Source organism: Uranotaenia lowii, chromosome 2 (assembly GCF_029784155.1).
Source record: "Uranotaenia lowii strain MFRU-FL chromosome 2, ASM2978415v1, whole genome shotgun sequence".
In the NCBI taxonomy this organism is placed as follows: domain Eukaryota; kingdom Metazoa; phylum Arthropoda; class Insecta; order Diptera; family Culicidae; genus Uranotaenia; species Uranotaenia lowii.
The window spans coordinates 311,800,249-311,821,715 of record NC_073692.1 but is presented as its reverse complement, the minus strand read 5'-3'; the positions used below and the strand labels follow the sequence as shown (position 1 = coordinate 311,821,715).

The 21,467-nt window shown below is 33.6% G+C and overlaps 1 protein-coding gene across 1 annotated transcript in view; it reads right to left on the bottom strand.

Moving 5' to 3' along the window:
• The window catches only part of LOC129743024 (uncharacterized), a 95,964-nt gene that overhangs the window by 69,308 nt on the left and 5,189 nt on the right, over positions 1–21,467 (bottom strand). The window contains exons 2-3 of the mRNA XM_055734969.1: positions 7,597–7,984; positions 6,917–7,523 (exon numbers count right to left, since the gene is read on the bottom strand). Coding sequence (XP_055590944.1) covers positions 6,917–7,523; positions 7,597–7,984 — 995 coding nt within the window. The remainder of the gene's footprint in view (positions 1–6,916; positions 7,524–7,596; positions 7,985–21,467) is intronic.

Below are 21,467 nucleotides of genomic sequence, written 5' to 3'. Positions count from 1 at the left end.
ATAACTTTGTCTCAACGCTTATAACATTGCATACTTAAAGGCGCTATTTTTTTTTATAATTTAGAGAAAATTAATTGTTTTTGCTCTTTTCTTCAGACAATTGTTTGATAAATATTAGTTTTTGGATAAATATTACTAATTTCGTAATCAGCAATCATAACGATCAATTCAGAAGAAGAATATGCCGTTTGGAAGGGGGATCAATTGTACCCAACTCTAGGGGATCAATTGTACCCATAATCAACATTTTAGAAAACTTTTTCTGAAAAAAGTTGAGGGTTTTCCATTGCTTTGAAAATATGGCATTATGAAGTTCATTTTACGCTCGAACGATTGATACATTGGAACAAATATTTTTTTTCATAATTTTTCCATGTAAGGAACATTTTAAAGTGATGAAAAAAGATCTTCAAGTTACATTTTGTGAAATTTTTCAAACAAAGTTCAATTACTCAAACAATTATTTTGTTAAAAAATTTCAAACTACAAGCATTGTTATTTTGCTTATTTTGGCACATTTTTCTAGAACATTTGATCTTTGTAAGACATTCCAGTTTCGAGATATAGCTAAGGAATCAAGTATCCCCAGGAATCAAGTATCCTCATTCTCCCCTATATATATTTTTAAATCAGTAGTTCTTTGTATTAAATGGTAACTTTGGAAAATACAGCCTGAAATCTTTGAAATGGCAAGATAAATTATATTAATGATCCCTTAAGTAACAAAAAAGGGTAATTACTTTCATCGATGTATAAAATTTTCGTATTATCTCATGCGTCTGGTAGATTCAGCTTAAGGTAGATAGAAGAAAGCCTTCAATTAAAAAAAAACTTATTCTTTGCACAAATCAAATTTATCAAACCCTTGAGCAAATTCAAAGATATCAACCATCAAAGAGAAGAAATCAAATTTTCGAAAGTTGAGGTAAGAGATCAAAATTTTGCGGTTCAAATATATTTAATAAATTATCAATTCCCTTATCAAAATTCTGTGAATTATTTTATTTTATAGCTTTTTACAAGAAAAAAAACTTGCAAAATGATCTCTAATTTTACTTGTTATTTGAGATTTTCAGTTAAAAGTTAAAAATTCATGAAACAATAAAAATCTCAAGTTTGGAATCTTTTGCTATTAGAATTCCTCAATGAAATAGACATCTTCATATTTTTATCTTGATTTTAATACTCAGTTACGAGCTGAATCTGAACCTGGATTTTGAATATTAATTCTGAATCTGAATTCTGAACCTGCAATCAAAATATGAATGATGAATCTTTTTACGAATTTCAATACGATTTCTGAGCCTTAATTCCATTTAAGAATTGTAAATACAGACCCCGTTCGTTTTTGGCAATATTCGTTTTTATGAAAATTATGAAAGTTTTATAAAATTAAAAAACAAATATAAACAAATGACTTAAATTGACACAAAATAGCTTAAAAAAATGATGGCGAATGTCAAAAATAGAAAATATGACAAAAAGTTAGCATTATGAACAATACAATGAATAACATATAAAAAAATACTTAAAACCGTTAAAAGTTGACTAAAAATTATGATAATGATAACAGTAATACCATTTTTGTAGAAATATGGAGAAAAAAAGTTGAGAAAAAAACCGCTCGATTTTGGCAACACAAAATGCTCGGGCGTGTTGCCAAAATAGAACGGAGTCTGTATGACCCAAGATGTGAAATTTGTTTTATAATCCTCGATCATGAATCTCAGAATTGAAATTTGAAGTTTTGTGTTTCGATCTGTATTGAATTCGAATATAAATTCTAAATGAAGAATCCTAGTTTTGAATTCTGGATCGGCATTTCGAATATTTACTATGTTGAAATTCTACATAAGAACTGAGTGCAAGATTTTCGAATCGGATTATGGAGCAAAAACTCAGGATGGTTTCTACATTTCGAAAATCAAGAATCAAAATTTGTAAGAAATCCGAAGTCAAATTTTAACCAAGTTTTTATTCTTATTTCTTTTTTTTTTATTCTTATTTCTAATACTGATAAGATTTTAAAATCCAAAATATTAAACTGGAAAAAATAAATTGCATCCGATTTTTTTTATCGGGTTTTTACCTTTAGTAAAGTTTTGCAAATACGTTTCATAAGGAATGAACTATTTATCCAGGAAACCTTTTTTTGGCTTTCTTACAGAAAGGCATAGGGAACGGTCAGTTGGGGATATCATTAATTAAGGGTCCAAGACCCCACTTTATAGGTACCAATCGACTCAGCTCGACGAGTTACGATGATGTCCGTTTATTTGTATGTTCGATAAAAACGTTCTTAACACATTAACTCCTATTCTAGGTTTCACGATTTTAATGAAATTAGTATCGAAAAATTGGATTTTTTTTCCTGTAGGTCGTAGCTCAAAACCAAAAAAAAAACAAAATTGTTTAAAATTTGTCTATTCCATAGTAAATATCTTGCTTATGTCGGCTCCAAAAAAGGTAGCCATTTGCTCAGCAGCAGTAGCCAGCAATCGCTAAATTAATCACGAGGCGATCAAAAATTTGACAAAAAAACATCAAACTAGTGCAGAGATATGATCGCACGCCCTGAAACGTGTTAGACCAGAGAGCTAACCACTAGACCACCAGTGAACGCTTAAAGTAACGATGTTCAAACTGAAAGAGCTTGAAGCATTTTGATAGATAAATTCATCCCGGTGTCTTGGCGGATTTTCTGTTTGTCGGTCCCATCACAGCAAATGGCATTTCCAAGACCCCACTTTATAGGTACCAATCGACTCAGCTCGACGAGTTACGATGATGTCCGGGAATTTGTATGTTCCATAAAAACGTTCTTAACACATTAACTCCTATTCTAGGTTTCACGATTTTGATGAATTTAGTATCAAAAAATTGCATTTTTTTTCCTGTAGGACTTATTTCAAAACCAAAAAAAAACAAAATTGTTTAAAATTTTTCTATTCCATAGAACATATCATGCTTACGTTGGCTCCAAAAAAGGTAGCCATTTGCTCAGCAGCAGTAGCCAGCAATCGCTAAATTAATTACAAAGGCGATCAAAAATTTGACAAAAATTTCATAAAACAGCAGAGAATCGTTCCCACGCCATCTAGCATGAGAGTTTAGGAGGTTAACCCCTTGACCACTAGTGAGCGTCGAGATATGTGGCTCTCAAACTTTAACAGTTTGAATTATTTGGATTATAAATGAACTCGTTGAATATAAGTTCGTTTATCCTCCAAAAAACGTACTGGGCACCTTTTTTTATATTGAGTTTAGTAATTTTTGCTATCGATTTTCTTTAATCATAATCTTTTTTATAGATTAATAATAAATAATTCAGAAATAAGGAATCCATTATTGTGTCATTTATTTCCAAAGATAATTGACACTCTGTAAGAAAGCCTCCAATCCACTGATAAGTGTATTAAATCGGGTTTTTTAAATAAGACATCACGGAAGTTCTAGACCAAATTTATATATTAAGATGATTTTTTTTAAATTTTACCAAGCCGAACATTCCAAGGCTCTACAATCGAAAGCTAAGTCGTTACAATATTAAACCTGGTGTTGGTGCGATCAGGAATAAGAATTGTTTTTATATTTTTTCCAAGAAATAATAACATAATTACTCTGTGGAAGACGTTATTAATCTTAATTAATTTCCAATTTTTGTCAGTGAAATTTGGAGGAAAAAATTACAAGCAAAGTCGTCAAGCTATGTACTAATTTGTACCTGGCTGTGTTGCGGGTTTAATTGAATTGACTTTCTTTCAGCAAATTACATATAACTCGATCGTCTGAAAAGATTCTAAGTTGCGGTCTTCGACACAATTATTGAGAACAAATTTTTTAACTTTGTTAGGAACTTTAAACTGTCTCATAAACGATTAGTTGGCTCGGTTCCAAAGTTAGAAAAAAAATCATGATTGTTTTTTATGAACATATCAAAATTTCTTTAATAAAATCTTCAAGTTAAAACTTAAGTTTATTTAGGGATGAGGGTGTTTGGTGACCAATTTTTAACTATGATGTTTTTATTCAAACAATTTATGAATAATACGAATTAATGTTTTTGTACTTCATATGATTATTCATTTTAAAGTTCTTTAACAATAATAATGTTACGTATTGCATAGAAACTTTTGAAAATACAGCCTTAAATCTTTGAAATGCTTAGCTATAGTCATATAAGAATTAAATAGAAGGGTTAAGATAGAAAACTTGAAATCTATTAATTTGCTCAAAAATCTGGTGAGTACAGCTTATTTGATTTGTACATAGAAAATTTTTCTAAAGTCAGCTTTCAAAATAAATCAAACTTTCAAAATTAAAAGTATAATATAGATTAAAATGTTGCGGTTCAAATCTGATTTTTGCAAAATCATTCCAACCTAAGGATTTTAGTTTGAAATTTAGCTATTGACAAAAATTGCAATATTAACAATGTTAAACAATACACCAAAAATATGGAATTCACTGAAATTTGTTTTACAGGAAGATTACAGGAATTATTTTTGATTGGAAATCATTTTCGTGATTGAAATCCTGTTGATGATATAAAAACAATAGAAACCAGATTCAACTCAACTTCAACTCAAATTCTGCTTTGTATTTGTTATTTTTCAGCTGAATTATGTATTCAAAATGACTTGGTGAAGAATTTGAAAAATTGAAATTGAACTAACTATAAAAGTTATAAGTTTGCGATCACTTGCAATTTGAATCCCCTCAAGCAAATAGTCATCTTGATAATTTATCTTTATTGTGAAACTCATTTACGAGTTAAATCTGAATCTGAATTTTGCATAATAATTGTACATCTGTATTCCGCACCTGAGCTCAGTATTTGAAATTTGGCTCTGTTTCCAAATTTCAAATCTATTTCTGAAATACAGAAAAAAAAATTCTGAATTTAGATTCCAAATCAACATTTCCATTACGAGTAAAGAATTGAAATTTGTTTCAGACTCTCAACCATGAAACTAAAGTTTTAATTCTGACATTTTGGTTCTCTATTTGAATTTATTATATTTAGATTAGATTTATATTTCTTTCTAGATTTCCATTTGAAGCTTTTAATGTTTGAATTCTGCATAATAACTAATTTTTAACTTTTTTTCTAACGAATTAAAGATTTTATTTTGAGAACTTCGAATAAATGTCAAACCAAAACTCAGGATGGTTTCTATTTTTTTTCAAATTTGGATAATTATTACCTAAATATTGAAAAAGCATGTGAGTTTCGAAAATCATAAATCGAATCTTGAATGGAATGCAAAACCAAATTTGAATGATTTCAAACCAGCTTTAGATTTATATTTTCTTATATTGATTTGAACTGAAAATTAAGAATCCCAAACTGGATACAGAATCCAAAATATGAAAACAGAAATACAATTAAGATTTCGATAATATGGAACAAAAACCTCTGGAATGAATAAAATTTAATGTTGAGAAACAAGTATTCAGCAGTAACCAAATTTTGAAAAATGGAAGCAGAATTAGTTTTCGAAGTTTTGGCATTATCTCTGAATTACTGTTGAATAACCTTACTCAATGATCAAAATTTAATTAGGAATTTCAAATTTAGAGTGTAGAATAAAATACCTCGCTTGCTTTCCTGAACCCTACAGGGGAAGGGATGGGAGATTTAAATAAACAAGCACCCGAAATTGCACCGCAAGGAATTTTTTTTCGTTTCGATTATATTCGTTTATAAACATCTTTATGTCATTCGCGACTTATATCAACGATGCAGTTGGCGGACAGTCATTGAAAAACTCATCCGGTACAACTGTGATCGATGTTTTCCTTTGGACTCGAACTCACGGACATCGACTCAGGAAGCAACTGACTCACCAACTGAGCTTTACCACAAGCCTTCTGGGGAATCTAAAGTTTTTTTTTAATAATAATATTCTTATATGCGCATGATCGTTATTTTGTCTAGCTTTTTCACATGCAAAAGGACTTTTTCATGAAATATTAATTAGTCACTCAAACGCAACCAATTGACAAATCATAGCTTGTGGGGAATCATGGGCCACCTAATGTGGGGTATTGTGGGCCATCTATATTTTGGTGATTTTATACACATTCATAAGTTAAAATATATTTTTCTTCGAATAGACACAACTCCCCATTTTGTTTCTTCGTCTGAAATTGCCTTAATAGAATTGAATTAATAATTAAATTTTAGTTTTGAGTAAACTCATAAACTCTGTATGTTTTTTGATCATTTTGGATTTCGTTGCCCACAATTCCCAACCCTTTTTCAAAATCACAAAATTTAATTCACTAAAAAAATTATCGTTAAGTGATACTTTAAGAATGGAGGAAACCATACTATTTATCTTTTTCATTTTATCTTATATGATAAAGAAGTTAAGGAGCAAAGAAAAAAGGTGGCCAATGATACCCCACTCCCCTCCACTTTATTTTAGTAAGAAGCCAAACTGAACTTACTTGAACATTTTCATGAAGAATTATAAAAAAAAATTTTTTTTTTAAATTTCAATCATAAAAAGAATTACTTCTAAATCTAACCTTTTTAGTGCCGATCTTGATGAACAAGAATCCTTCTAGGAAAACATGCTTTCAAAGTGGAAAATCTCCTGCAGATTCTTCGAATTTTCAACAAAAAAGTTAACTTTCCTTGTAAATCAACAGATTTTTTGTAATTGTGACGTTGCGACGCAGTCTGTACCAACACTAGAGCAAGGCTGCCATTAACTGCAAATCAACTGATTACCATTGATGGGCTAAGATTTTCAGGGTTGTAATACGTATTGTTCAAACTGTCATGTTTTAAATTAACATGAGACATGAGAAATTTGAACATTTGATATATAATAAGGAAAGAGGGGATGTGACCATTCGATAAATCCACAGTGAAAAGTGTAATAGTCATGGAAGAAAAACTTACCTGATTATTGAGCGGATAGAGTGCAATTTCGTCCTCGTCGGATTCCGTATCATGCTGAGGCGTCTGGCCGCTCGATTGTTGCTGTTGGAGCTGATGCTGTTGCTCCTGCAGCTGTTGGCTAAGATGGTGATGGTGGCTTATATGGTGGTGATGATGCAGATGCTGTTGTTGCTGTTGATTTGGATGATGGTGGTGATGATGATGATGATGCGGATGATGCGGGTGGTGCTGATGCTGTTGCTGGATACAATTCACATGCAACTCTGGCACCCCCGATAGATTCAACTGCTCAACAACAACATTGTTGCTATTACTGGCATCACCAGCGGCGGCGAACAGAAGGTGGTTGCTATTCTGACGGTTGCTCGAGGCAACACTGGCAAAATGATGCTGCTGCTGCTGTTCCGGTTGATCCTGTAAAAGGAACCGATGATCACCGCTGCCACTTCCGGATAGCGACGGAGCCGTTAGACCGAAACCACGCACGCCGCCCGTCGTCGAGGAAGAGTCGTCATCACAGTGGAACGGATGCTGATGTTGACCGGTTGACGACGAATTGAACTCAACATTCCGCGGTTGGAAATTGTTGGATTGTTTTTGTAGCACACTATTGGAGACATGCTGAGTTGTAGTGCGTTCAGTATCTCCCATGCCCCAATGTCCCAGAAAATATACCATACCCTTGTGGCGAAGAAGTGTTCTGATGGCCGGTTTTCACTGCGCAGATCGATAGATAGGGTGCCGAGCTGAGGCTGGATTTGGAGGTGTTGGGCCGTCTTTCTAGGGCCACTTCAAGCGGAGGTGAGGGTGGTCTCGTTACCGGCGGAAAATGAAATCTCGCTGCTGCTGCTGCTACTGCTGTTCCACTGACCAGGGGTTGTTCGACCTGTGGAGCCACCGTAACGATTTTTGCGATGCACTTGAGCACGAAATGTCTGTCTATTGGGTGTATGAGCACCTCGTCGTCGTTTGCGTCTTCTGCCACTACCGTCGGTTTGCTGGTTTTCACTTTAACGATTGGGGTTTCCCGCCCACACACGACACTGTTTGATGTGAATACTGTTGGTTCTGGAAAGAGAATGTAAAATAGGTTATTAGAAATTTTATTTTAAAATTTAAGATAAAAAGTAGCAGAAAAATCGTTCAACGAATGGAACAATGTCGCGATGATTAGGGTAAACATCAAGACATTGTTTCGTAATCCTTATGCATTAAACGTCGATATCTTATTTCGAAAAAAAAAAATTGGCCAGAAATCGACTTTTTGGTGCTTTGAAGTCGATTTTTGATCATTTTTTTTTAAATAACACCCGATTTTGACAGTATAGGACATCCATTGTGGATTATTAACTTTTGTTATCGCGTTATTTATTCTTTCTGTGCCAATTTGATTAGAACTGCGACTCCTGCACATCAATTATTATTATTATTGTTGGCGCTAAAGTGCTAGAAGTTAAAGTAGTCAAGAAGTGCTAATAATTTAATTTTTAGGTGCGATCATTAGGTGCTTTTTTGGAGATTTACCGTCTCATCTGGTGCGTTTGTTTTTTAGTCGGTATTCTTATAAAAATACCTACCATGATAAAATAGACAACGACAATAATGGTCGGTATGCGAAATTCGACATAACCCATACATATGTATGGCTGCCAACCTACCCTAAATACATAGTGCAATTATTCTGGTTTCACATTGTTAAAACGTATATTTTCTATGCACTTAACCCTTTAATTCATGACTTTTTTTTAAATGAGAATAGCAGTTTTGATTCAGTGAAATAATAACATTTTAACTCGAATAACACAACTGAACAGATTTGAAGTCGTTATTTTGAGTATTATAAAAGTTTAAGGCCCATAAAAGTGGAAAAATATTTTTTTCAATTCTTAATTCATTTCAATACGATTTTGCAAATTTCTTCCAAACCGTGTTCAATATTTGCAGGGAGGTGTTTGTGATTGATTGAGATTAAATAATTTGTTGGAATTTGCAAATCTGAAGAAATAACAGCAATTTTCCAAAAACTACTTAAAAATAAAAATAAAATATCCACGCTTTTCGAGATATTTGGATACAGTAGTTTTTCGATGTTATCACTGTTCGATTTTATAAACACTCGCCAAATTCACGCCCGATTTTATCACGGTTATTGTTTCAATTTTATCACGCTTTTTTAGAAAATTTCCATTTCCAGGACCATAATTTTCTTTCAAAAGTGGAGAGCGTCTCTGACATTTTTTATTTTTCATGATTTATATTATGCTATATAAGTATTCAATGATATGAAAATGCCACTGAACTTACTTTAGCTGTATAGTATTTAAAAAATCATTTGTATTTTGAAAATATTTGCATTAATCGACATAAGTATTTTAACGTCACGCTAATGCTAGTGTTGTTATTTGTACTTAGTAAGCCGCTCTAAAATGGTAGACTTTTTTGGATATTCGAATCATATACAGATGTGGGTGAGTTTGAGCGGTTTTTGAAAAAGAGATAAGTGTCTGTGATTTCTTTTTTAATTTGTTTATTTGAAAGAATGATGTGCGTAATCCTGATTGGGCAGCCTTTAGTATTGTGTGAATGGATAATTTTGGATGATCAAAATGAAATTCTGCTTGCTTTGCCTTAGAATATGTAAGAAAGACTCAGATTTCTGTTTTTCTTCATATAAGAAAGGATTATCTGCCCATGAAAAAAAAATTCAAGAAACACACTTTAAAAGTTTCAGTTGAGTAATCCAATGAATTCTTTTTCTAAATCGACATAAGAGACTATTAAATATTCATAAAAATTGAAAAATCCACTTTAATTAGATGTACACTATCAAATTGATATTCTACATGGTTTTATTTTAAGAAAAAATCATAAAATTTCTATAGAGAAGAATAATTTGAACTGAAATCGATCCTTTGTGTTTCGTAAACTTTGCTAATTACATCTTATGATCGAAATTTATTGATACAAAATTATTCCACTTTTAAAAACAATATAAACTAATTATTTAAGACAATAAAAATATATTTTTTCACTTTTCACGCACATTTTTTTCACGCTGATATTTTTTTAGACCGTGATAAAATCGAAAAACTACTGCATTTGGATTTTGATAAGTGTAATACAAAAACGATGTCAGATTTTTATTCACTTTCTTTTTCAATTAATCTTAAAACTGCTCTACTTTCAATAAAAAATTTAGTAGAATGCGACAAATTTACGCTTTTAAAAATATTTAATCAAACTTGTGGGTGTTGAACTGGTCCTATTACCACCGACTCGACTTTTTCAAGTACCGATAATATTTTCTTGAGGAAAAAGTGTCTCAGAAGGCGGAAACTGTTCTTTTTAGTATTATACTTGTAAGGAGCTGCTAAAACTATATGGATCTTAAGAAGATGCATTTTGTAAATTTTTAGCCTTTTCGGAAACTGAGCACTTTAAAGTTTATTTGTAACTTTCGAACGACGCAATAGATGGCACTGTTTCAAGTCAATTTTTAACGTATTTTTTTGTGATATCATTTGAAATTTTACACACTTTTCTGGTGATTTTTTGTACAAGCTTGTACATCTGTTTTCTGTGCTGCAACTTAGCTTAGCTTGATTCACTCCTCATATCCACCTTGTATCATTGAACCCCACAATCCGGTTTAAGATGTCTGGGTGAAGAATTTTAAAGTATTCTTGTATACTCTGTGATTGATTTCTAAATTTGAATGTATTTAGTCAATACAATTCGGCTTTATCAATAACGGCGCCAGCCACGTCCTAGTAGTCGATAGATAGGTTAGGAAAATTGTTTGGGGGGGAAAGGAAAAAATTAGGAAGCACTTTTGACTAGTGTCACAGAGAACAGACGTACAAGCTCGAACAATAAATCGTCAAAAAAGTGTGTAAAATTTCAAATGCTATCACCCAAAAAATACGTTAAAAATTGACTACAAACGGTGCCATCTATTGCGCCGTCCAAAAGTTACAAATCAGTTTTAAAGTGCCCAGTTTTCAAAAAGGCGTAATCGTATATGAACTCACAAAAAATGAATCCAATGTCTCAGTAAAATGGACGGCTTCAATGTATTGCTAAATAAATGAAATCAGAGTAACTTTTAACCGGGCGAAATTTCACTTTCTTTATTTTTACACTACTATGACAGTTAAGATTACTAACAGCTTCGGTTTATGTTTTCGCACTTCTTTAACAGTGATTTATGTAAGAAAAAGCGTCACCTATGTCCAGTCAAATACAAGAACATTCTTGACGATCAGTCTTACCCAGCAGTATTGATTCTAGGCATCTCAAAACGGATTACTTTCACATATCACTTTAGCATCCAGCTGTTTAAAACTATGTATTTCTAACAAATTTGAAGGAAAAAGATAATATTTAACTTTTATGATTATTTTTTTCATGCAACATAGTGAACGTTCGTTCATCAAGTTTCGAACGAAACTTCAACAGCGATTTTCTTGAAGCATGCTAAGCAGCACATACGACCTGTAGAAAACTGATTGAAACTTAGTCAGCTTTGTTTTGACAGTTCTCTTTGGTGTGTTTGGAGACACCTAGTGGCCCAACCAAAAGACAAAAATTGGTTCAAAAAGGGTGTTGGGATTTTTACACAACTTTCGTGGGCTAGCTTGTATGTCTGTTCTCTGTGCTAGTGTTATGCTGATAGCCCTTTCTCCTGAAATATAATTAATTATTTATTTTAACTTTTCAGCCAGAACTTCATATTTCTAATAGTTGTTGCTCACATAATTGAAAGTTCGAAATGATATTTGCTTAATCATATTTATGAATGAATTTTTAAAACATTTGAAAAGTGTTAAAGTTCAAATATTTCGAACAAAAATCAGAAATAGATTGATATAAAATAAAGTGAATTCAACCATTGGAGGAAACTAGTCCAAATGAAACGTTTAACCATGAAATGTAGGGAATGTTATTTAAGGTACATATAAAAACAATCACTAAACTGACTTTCGAAACCAAATGTGCCATTGAACGCACTCGCGCAATGGCAGCAGTAGGATTTGCCGCCAGTCGTGGCCTAGAGGATAGCGTTCCAGTCTTCTAAGCCAGAGTCCATGAGATCGAATCCCGATCACGGCACATATAGTACTCTTCCTGTGGTCTGGTGGTTTTAGCATTTGTAAGATGCTAGCCATAATATCCTTGAAAGATGTACGCCTTAGAGTTAAGTAGATTAGATCTCTTCAAAGAAACATGAAGTTTCACTGAGAACCTATATATATGTGTGTTCGGTTAAAAAAAAAAAAAAAAAAAAAGAAAAAAAAAAAGGTGAGTTCGAAAGTAGGTGAGAAGCTGGGTTGCCAGATGCCCAGATTTGTCTGTAAAACACAGACTTTTGACCCTTCGTCGAGATATTGACCAGACACAGAATTTGCCCAAATTTTTGCTCAGAGTGCCCAAATTTTACAGTTTTTTTTTAAATTGAGTGATGAAATCAATATTCATGTATCTGACTGATCGGTAAGTGCCAGATTTTACTAGAAATCTCGCTTGTATGCAATGCACACTGGTACAGAACATCAATCTAGCGGAACTGAATTAAATAATAGCGCCCAGGGATGAAAAGATAGACTTTTGATGTCTTCGACAACATTGCATAGTTTTACAAGGCGCATACTTTGAAATAAAATATAGAGTCGAGGGGTCCACCAATAGCAAGATAAAAATGCTAACTTTTTTGTTAAGCATTTTAGAGCTTTGGTTTCTTCTACAAAGTTGTTTATCTTAACAAAATACATAACTTTGCCGAACAAGTCAAAGTTCTACAATTTCATTCTAAGGAGTTACAATGAAATTAAAAAAAGAAACCTTGAAAAACAGTTTTTTAAATCTGAAACGTTGTAGGTAAGACAAAACAACTTTCAGTCTTCGAAACAAAGTTGAAAAAAGTTAAGATCTACAATTGTTTAGTACATTATGATGTGTTTTGAAGTTGCTGAAGCGCTGTAGAAAGCATTTAGTGTAATATATTAACGATTCTCAAAGAAAAGTTTATCGAATTGCGCAAATTTTCGCACCATCAGCCAATGTGGATTTTATTTTTGGTGTTAAGAGGAATCATTACCATATAAAACTAGCGTGGAACTCGGTGGAACTCGAAGCAATTTTAAGATTGAAAATCTAGTATTTTGTTCACAAATATCACTTTTTTTAGACACTTTATTAGTTTCTTAGTTTCTTTGATGCAATTAACTTTCAGAATTTGAGATTTAGAAATAATTAGATGATTTGAATTAGATGATTCAATCGCCTTGTAAAACTATGCAATGTTGTCGAAGACATCAAAAGTCTATCTTTTCATCCCTGGGCGCTATTAATTTAGTTCCGTTAGATTGATGTTCTGTACCAGTGTGCAATGGTATTTGACCAATCATTTATTAAAACTTCCCACATTTGATCAGAAACATTAAGATTTAACCTGGGCCATGTTTATGATTTAATCACGATATAAATGAATATAGATCGCTTTAAAATTCTGAACATTTGATTTAGAAAATATTAAAGCAACATTTTGAAATTCCAAACAAGTTTTAGAACAAGTCAATCTATGTTTAGGTTTGATACAAGGAAAAAAATTTTAACCAAAAAAGGACCAATTTTGTAATAAATAGAACTGATTGAATTCATAATTTGAATTGGTGAAATAACGATTGGTTTGAAAACATTGAAAATATTTCTATCAAAACTACGGAATGTTTTTTTGCGGCATTATTAATGTGGCACAAATATTTGTGAATAACTTTTTACATTGAAAACAATGTTTGTATTTAAGTTAAATTCACAAATTTCGAATAACTGGTTATAAAAAGTTATGAGAATACTTAGCTTTAACGTTATCCGGATACCAAACATGAAAAATTGACTCCGAAGGTTTCATCTCATATTAGTATGAATGGCCAACAGCATGTCAGGAAGACGGACAACTAAACTTTTAAAAGAAGGGTTTGGGAGCACTTGAATATTTTCCCGCTGAAAAAAACCATTCTGTCATCGACGGTCACAGCCTACCCAGCTCTTTTTCTGCCGCTGCCGGCAAGTCTGTCCCATATTTATGTAAAAACAACTAACCTTGAAAAACGGCTTCTAAGATTTGTATGAGCTCCTCGCTTGAAACTTTCCATTTTTATTTGTTTCTTCACGGATATTATGATAATTGTTGTAAAATTTCGTCTACGTTTTTTGTTTGCTTTGGAATTAGCTGCTGCAGAGGAGAAAATAATGATGGGACAGCCTTGCGAGTATATTTTGCCAGCGTATAAAATGTATCCGCACAGCTGTCCCATATTTGGCTATTCTTTTGTAAAAGTGATCATTTGATCCACTCTTCCTGCGTTATATTATGTACTTCACTGGCTGTTTATTGATAAAAATTAGTTTGAAATGGTGTTTATGACGTATCTAAAAAATAAAAACGTATCATGAATTTAACAACCTTCGTCTTTTCGAATGGCTTTCGGTCGATGATCTTTTTTAGAAAAACGTACCCGTATTTTAGTTCATAGACTTTATGAAAGCCCAAGCATCAAGTAACAGCATGATAAAATCTTTTAAAAAATGGCTGCAAGCTGGCTATTTTCCATGTTTTACAATAAACAATTCAATAAGTTTAACAAGTTTGGTAGAATTTAACCCATTAGGCTAAACTTAGCTTGTAAAAATTATGAAAATTGATAATTTTGACTTTACTGTACTGTTTTATCTAGTCTAACACTCTAATTTCAATGGATGCTTTTTTTGCCGCAAAGATTGTATGAATATTTGTAAAATATTCGTAAATGAGAGGAAAAATTTTAAAGCATTCGGTAAAAACAGACATATGGGACAGCTTTGCGGTATGGGACAGACATGATATATTTTATTCATGTATGTAGAGAACCAAGTTATAAAATTTTTAGTCTACATTGAAAAACTAACTCTACTAGAAAAATTTATGAGATAAAATGAAAAATGATGAAAATGCACATGAGACAGCCCTGCGAAGAGCGGCAGTTTTATAGGAAAAATATAAGTACATAGTTTGTAAAAGTTTAAAACGCTTCAAAAAACAACAACTATTGAAAAAATTGAAAATTTCCCAGCGCAAATCTTTTTCAGGAAAATGAAACTATCGTTTCAAGTTGATTTTAGGTCAAATAAGTACTATCAAGTAAACAAAAACCCTTATTGCTCAAGGAAGACATGCTTAGTTAGCTTACAGGCGTCGAATTTGATAATTTAACCGGTAACGAAAAACAAAACATTTTATTTTTTGGCTATCGTTAGCATAATTTAGTGAGGTTTTTAAAAAAAAGGTAGAACAATGATGCCACCCTAAAATATACGTCATATTTTCGGGGAAAACTTCCCAGTTTTTTTAACATACACATTAATGGGTGATTTTGGGCGATAAATGTCTGTGTGGTGAATGGCTACTTGATGGTAGTTGTTTATAGGAATTGATGCTAAATTCAATCTAGCGACCCCACAAATTTGTGATTAACCATCATCAAAGGTTCAATCTGCTCTAATAAATGCGGGTCTGGCTCGATTCAATGATACCAGAATGGAAGCAAAATCGGAACCCTCAGCAAAAAAAAACAAAGTTGTTACAAAGTGTGGACATGTATCATTTAGGCCTCTGCCTGGTCGCTCTCCGATTGGTAGATTCCCCAATTTGTCCTCTTGGTACAAGGATTTGACAGACGAGTTGTATGTAGCGGGTGAAGCAATTTTCATTCACTGACGACGACGACGACGACGGCGTTGCTGCTTCTGTGTTGTTTAATGCTGATGATCGTGAGAATTTAGCGGCCGATCCCCGATGAAAGGGAAAATTGATTACCCTTCTGTCTGAATTGGATGGCGAGCAAATGAATTCGGTCTGGGCTGTGGGTGGTGGCGAGACGATGATGGTGGTGTTGCTGTGATTCAACGGCATCGATTGAACGAGAACCAGTTCGAACCGAATACGAGCGGTCCGTCTCTATTAGAGCAAGTTTCTGTTTCTGTCTCTCGTTTTTTTTTGTTTTGATAGCCATTCGAGTCAGTGGCATTTGGTTGGTAGAATGTATGTGGCGTTAGTGTGAGATTGGAGAACTTTAGCCACTGACCCATCGGAATGAAACAGTCAGGAAGATTAATTTCCTTTCTAGGAACGATGTCATCATCATCATGTATTCTGCTAACACGTTTGGACGATTGTTGAACTAGATATATGTATGTAGAAGCTAGGAACAAATTTGGATCGATGCTGGGTTAAGTTCACAAGAAAAATGTATATGTTTTCAGTAAAATTATAAGGAAATACAGGTATTCAGACCTAAGGGTAGAATTAAGACTTGACTGAGAGTTGTTATTTCCATCGTGATCCTCTGAACAGGTTTCAATAAAATATTCCTCATAAAATAATCCCAAAACACCCGTTCGTTGCACCACTTAATCCCCAAACATGTCACCAAGAGAAAATCTCAAACCAACCACCACCAGAAAAGGATTCACTTCAACCACAAAAACGAATATAAGAACAAAACTCGCGTAACCAACAACTGCACCCCATAAATCAAACAAATGGCCATTTACTTCACGATCAATTTCCGAAAGTTCAAAATCACACGCGACATTTGCTTTTCGGTCCAAATTGGTGGATGTCAAGTGTTTCATTCGGCAACAAACCAGAACAGCTAAATACTTGTTCGAATCACTCACCTTTTCAGAGAGAATGATGAATTAACGAACAACGGCAATCAACCAAGAAGTGCTCGCCCGAACTTAACGACAGAAACAAGAAGCTGTTTTAATCACTGTTTGTTTGCGCAGGTTGTCTTTTTATTTGGGGATTTCCCTATTTACTTGTTTTCCTAATTATTTCGAAACAGGTGCAATAAAGTTTACGTTTTGAGGTTGTGAGGGTCATGTTCGAATCAGCTCAAATTTATGAATGGAACGAATATACAAGGCGAGGCTATTATTATTGCTGAATATGTCACCTTTAAATTGTCAGAAGCGCCTTAAAGCTCATTTATGAGCAAAAGTGTTCATCATAATTAAATTGAATATGTATTCAAGCAAAAGCAAATAAAAAATCAAATACGTACAAAAGAATTATCTTGGTAAGTACAGGATAACTTATCTTGAGTGATGAGATTTTTGCCCTGTGTCTATTGGTTTCGAGTAGAGGAAATGTCTATGAATGCAATCGCTTGCTAATATCGATTTCGGCATCTTTGAGGAACTGACACACTAAATAGGTAACTCTCCCCTATTTAACGGTCTAGTAACGAGTATTTCTTTGAAGTTTAAGCAATTGAGACAGGTTTCACAATTTAATGCTTAAATGTTTTAAGATTCCTTCAAAAGTCAACGAATACTGCGCAGAATTCCACGGAGTTTATTTTGGTCCAGATTATATCTGTATTATATCTAATTGAAAAAATAATAATCTCATTGCAAAACCATGAAGGGCGACACATTCAACAGGAGATAACTTTTTACACCATTTGGTAAAAATCAACCAAATTTTGCACACTTTCTCATTGATATGTATCGTTTACATGCTGTCAAACTCGAAGTCGTGTTTTTCGATTCAACGAAAATTTAGGTGAACCAACGCGAGTCGAGAATACCAATTCTTTCCAAACACCTGGAATTTTCTGACCTGTCGCACCGGCAGTTGGGAAAAATATTAAACATTTACTATTCAACCGTCTCCAGAGTGTTGAAGCGATTCCAGGAGCAGTTGACGTTGAACCACGGCAAAGGAGCTGGAGGAAAACCGGGACCAGAGAACAAAAAGACGGAGGGAAAGGTGAAGCGGATGAATAAAGCAAATCTCAACGTCTTAAGCCGTGATTTGGCTAAAAAGATCGGCATGTCGCAGAGCTACGTCCATAATGCAAAGAAGAGAGCTGGACTACATACATACAAGGTAGAGAAATTCCCAAATCGCGATGAGCGGCAACAATCGACGGCTAAAACTCGGGCACGGAAGCTCTACGAGAAGATGCTGACAAAATATCAATGCTGTGTGATGGACGACGAAACGTATATAAAAGCCGATTGTAAGCTAATTCTGGGGTTGGAGTTTTTCACCGGCAATAGCAAGTTCGATGTGAACGACAAATTCAATAAGAAGAAAATTTCGAAGTTCGCCTCCAAATATCTCGTTTGGCAGGCCATCTGCTCTTGCGGACTGAGGAGTGAGCCTTTCGTGACGAAGGGCACACTAAATGGCGAGATCACAAATCTGAAAGCCTCGAGAGGCAGTTCTTGCAGCAGCACGACAATTTTGGCCAGATTTGGCATCATGCCACTATTGTAAAAGTGTCCTGGAGTGGTATGAGGCTAATTCTATACAGTTTGTTCCAAAGGATCAAAAGACGAGAAGGACATGTTAAGAAAATGGGAAAAACTGAGAAACTGGTACCGGATGACACTGTAAAGACTTTGATGGAGGGCATCAAGCGAAATATATGTATATAACTACCCTAAAATTTTGGTTTGATTCAAAACATTATAAGAAAAGTGGCATGACATTTTCGGTGTCGCATTAATTTCGTGTTCACCCTTTACAACACAATTTCTCATATCATATCATAATTTCCAAGCCCAAATAATCCTAAATTCTCCAGCATCAGTTTAAGGGCGCTTCAAATTCGTAAATTCAATTAAAGCTTGAACCTAATGGCACAGGTGTTTTTGACAACTTCTTGAGTTTTCTTTCAAACCAACATTTTTTAATTCTATTTTGGAAAAAATAAAAAAAAGCTCCAAGCATACTCAATTTCAAATTACGTTTAGAATATCAAAAAAGACGCAGTAAATTAACTATGGAAAATCACTTCTGCTTGACATGATTTGTAGGTAAATTTCAAGCAAACATGAAACAAAGTTATTCGAATTTATTTTTCAATCGAAATAGTATGTAGGTTTTTTTTTTTAAATTTTACCTCAAACACCTTACTCAGAATAATGATATTTTTTGAGGGAGAAACAATACAATGCTAAATAACTTGCTGTAGCAGAACCGAAGTGTTGTTTGTAGTTATTTCAAGTTTTTTCAAAGAAAAAAAAATGAGAAAAAGCCCGGTCCGGATATCGAGAAAACTAGCCCGGAGTCATCCACAATATTCATGCAATACAAAGAAAAAAAATCAAATTAAGCTAACATAGTTCAATATTCTGCGCAGAAAAAAAAAATTACCTTAATTAATTGTAAACAACTTGCAAACATTTTATGGGATTTTAAAACCAAATAGATTTGAACGCCGCTAAACTGCCGTTGGACGCATAATTGTCACATGTGACATTTTAACGTTTTTGACTTTTTGATGCCAATCGTCATAATTTAATACGTATTATTGAAATTCTTTGTCGAAGCATAAAGTTTATTCTAGAAATTTCGAGAAAAATTCAAAGTCAATTTGTCACACTGGAACAAATGGACGCATAACGATTGGACGCATATTTATCTCACTCAAGAAATGAACGTATTATAACTTCGGAACGTCTGAAAAGATTTTCACCAAACTTGGCTTACGTGTCCTTGGTAGTCGGGAGGGGATCGCGAAAATATAAAGAAGGGGAAGGGTCACTGTTTTCGCGACATCCCAGCATGTGCAAGAAAAACTCTGCAAACTGATTCGGGTTCGCTGCCGCTTGGAAGGGTGCATGCAAACGAAACCCGCTTCACAACATTACTCAAATATTACTCTTCCGTCGCCGTGGAACTGTAATCCGCAATTGTCCAGGATGGTCATATGCAAGGTGGGTATATATTCAGGAAGTGTTCCCGAATAACGAATTCCCGATTCAGCCATTTTGGCTATGTAGGCTATGCAACTATGCGGAACTCATGAAGTTTGTTTACCAACAAACCACAGAAAAGCTGAGCAAAAAATAAACAAACTCATTGAGAGCCCCGCTCACTCCTCGCCTACTTACTGTGAAAGTTGGAGAACCTAGTGTATCTAAGAACCTTGGTCATATGTCTTCTTTGGGTTTGCTTTGAGCTTTATATTTTGATGCACCTCGCAAAATACCGAAAATATCTGTTTTTTAATGTTTACGAACTATTCCGCCAGAGTTACTTCATCCGGAACTTGTCCCAGAACCGTGATCACCTTAAACGGATGGATTGTCCTCCTCTGGTATCGCTTCTTTCGCGGTTGCGACATTTTCAGCATAGCTGACAGTTAGTTGAAGAAATGTTGCTTCCTGAATGAAAGAGCTGCCGCAAATTGCTTCCCGTGCCGTTTTATTGATCGAACCCGTTAAACACTTCATGTTTGTCACCAAATAATGTACGCTTTCAAATAATCTGATTCAGACCTGTTTTTTTTTTCAATTTAAGCTTCCATTCACGAATAAAACACGAAATTCTAAACCAAACAAATACTGAGAAAATGTTCGTGGTGTGACAAATATGCCTTCATTTTTCGACTATTCATAGAATTTCGCGGCATAAATGTCACACAAGGATTTTCACTGAAAAACCAGTTCATTTTCGAAAAACTTGATCGAGACTCATATGATAGGAGTATATTTAGAGATCTACGGCATTGAAGTCAACAAAAATTGCGAAACTGTGCGATAACAGCAAAGTATTTTTGTGAAATTTTGATTGCGTTTTTCTCGCTTTGCCTTTTTGTAACATGTGACAATTATGCTTCCAACGGCAGTAAAATGCATCGAAAAGAAAAATTTCATATCTCGCGTGCGAATATGATGCATCTTAAGGGTCCACAGAAAACGGCTGACGGTTTCATGATAGTTTCTGTATTTTTATAAAACTATTTGTTCACGTTCAATTTCATACGGAGCACAGTGGGGCAGAACCTGCTTTATGATGGACAAAACCTCTTAATTCCTTTAAATCAACTCAAAGAGGTTTTTATCTAGTTGATGATAATCTAGCTAAATATTTTAATTCATTGACGTATATTTTCAATTTTGTACCAATTTAAAATGTTATAAGTTCAGCTTATCTTGATTACAATAACTCCAAAGCGAAAAAAATTACATGTCAGAAAATTTTCTACAGTAAAAATGGGACACTGCCCTACCCAACGCAAACGGGTGGTTCAAAACTTTACGGCTCAATTTATTTAAAAAAAAACATCGAATTTCAATTTTTTTTTAGAATAAATGTTAGTAAATTCTTTCAAACTCAACCCAAGACAGAGATTTAAAATATTTGATAATTCTAAGACAATATTTGAAAATTCTAGGATTCCAGGATTCGAATAAAATATTGCAATTAAATAAAAAACTTATCATAATAACCATACATGTTTTCGGCAACAATATAAACATTTCCAAAAGCTTTTTAATGAAGATGTTTTTTTCTAAGTTTGTTTGAATTGGAAAAAGAAGCAGTGTTCAGTGCAGTGATGACAGTGTCGATTTGTTAGAATTTTATTGTTTCCTTTTAAATACAATGGGTAATGAAATTTAAGAATAAATAACTTTTTTTAAATTATATCTATTTAGAAAGAATGTTCAACAGTTTTTTTTTTTGAATAATTAATTGACGCAACTAAAC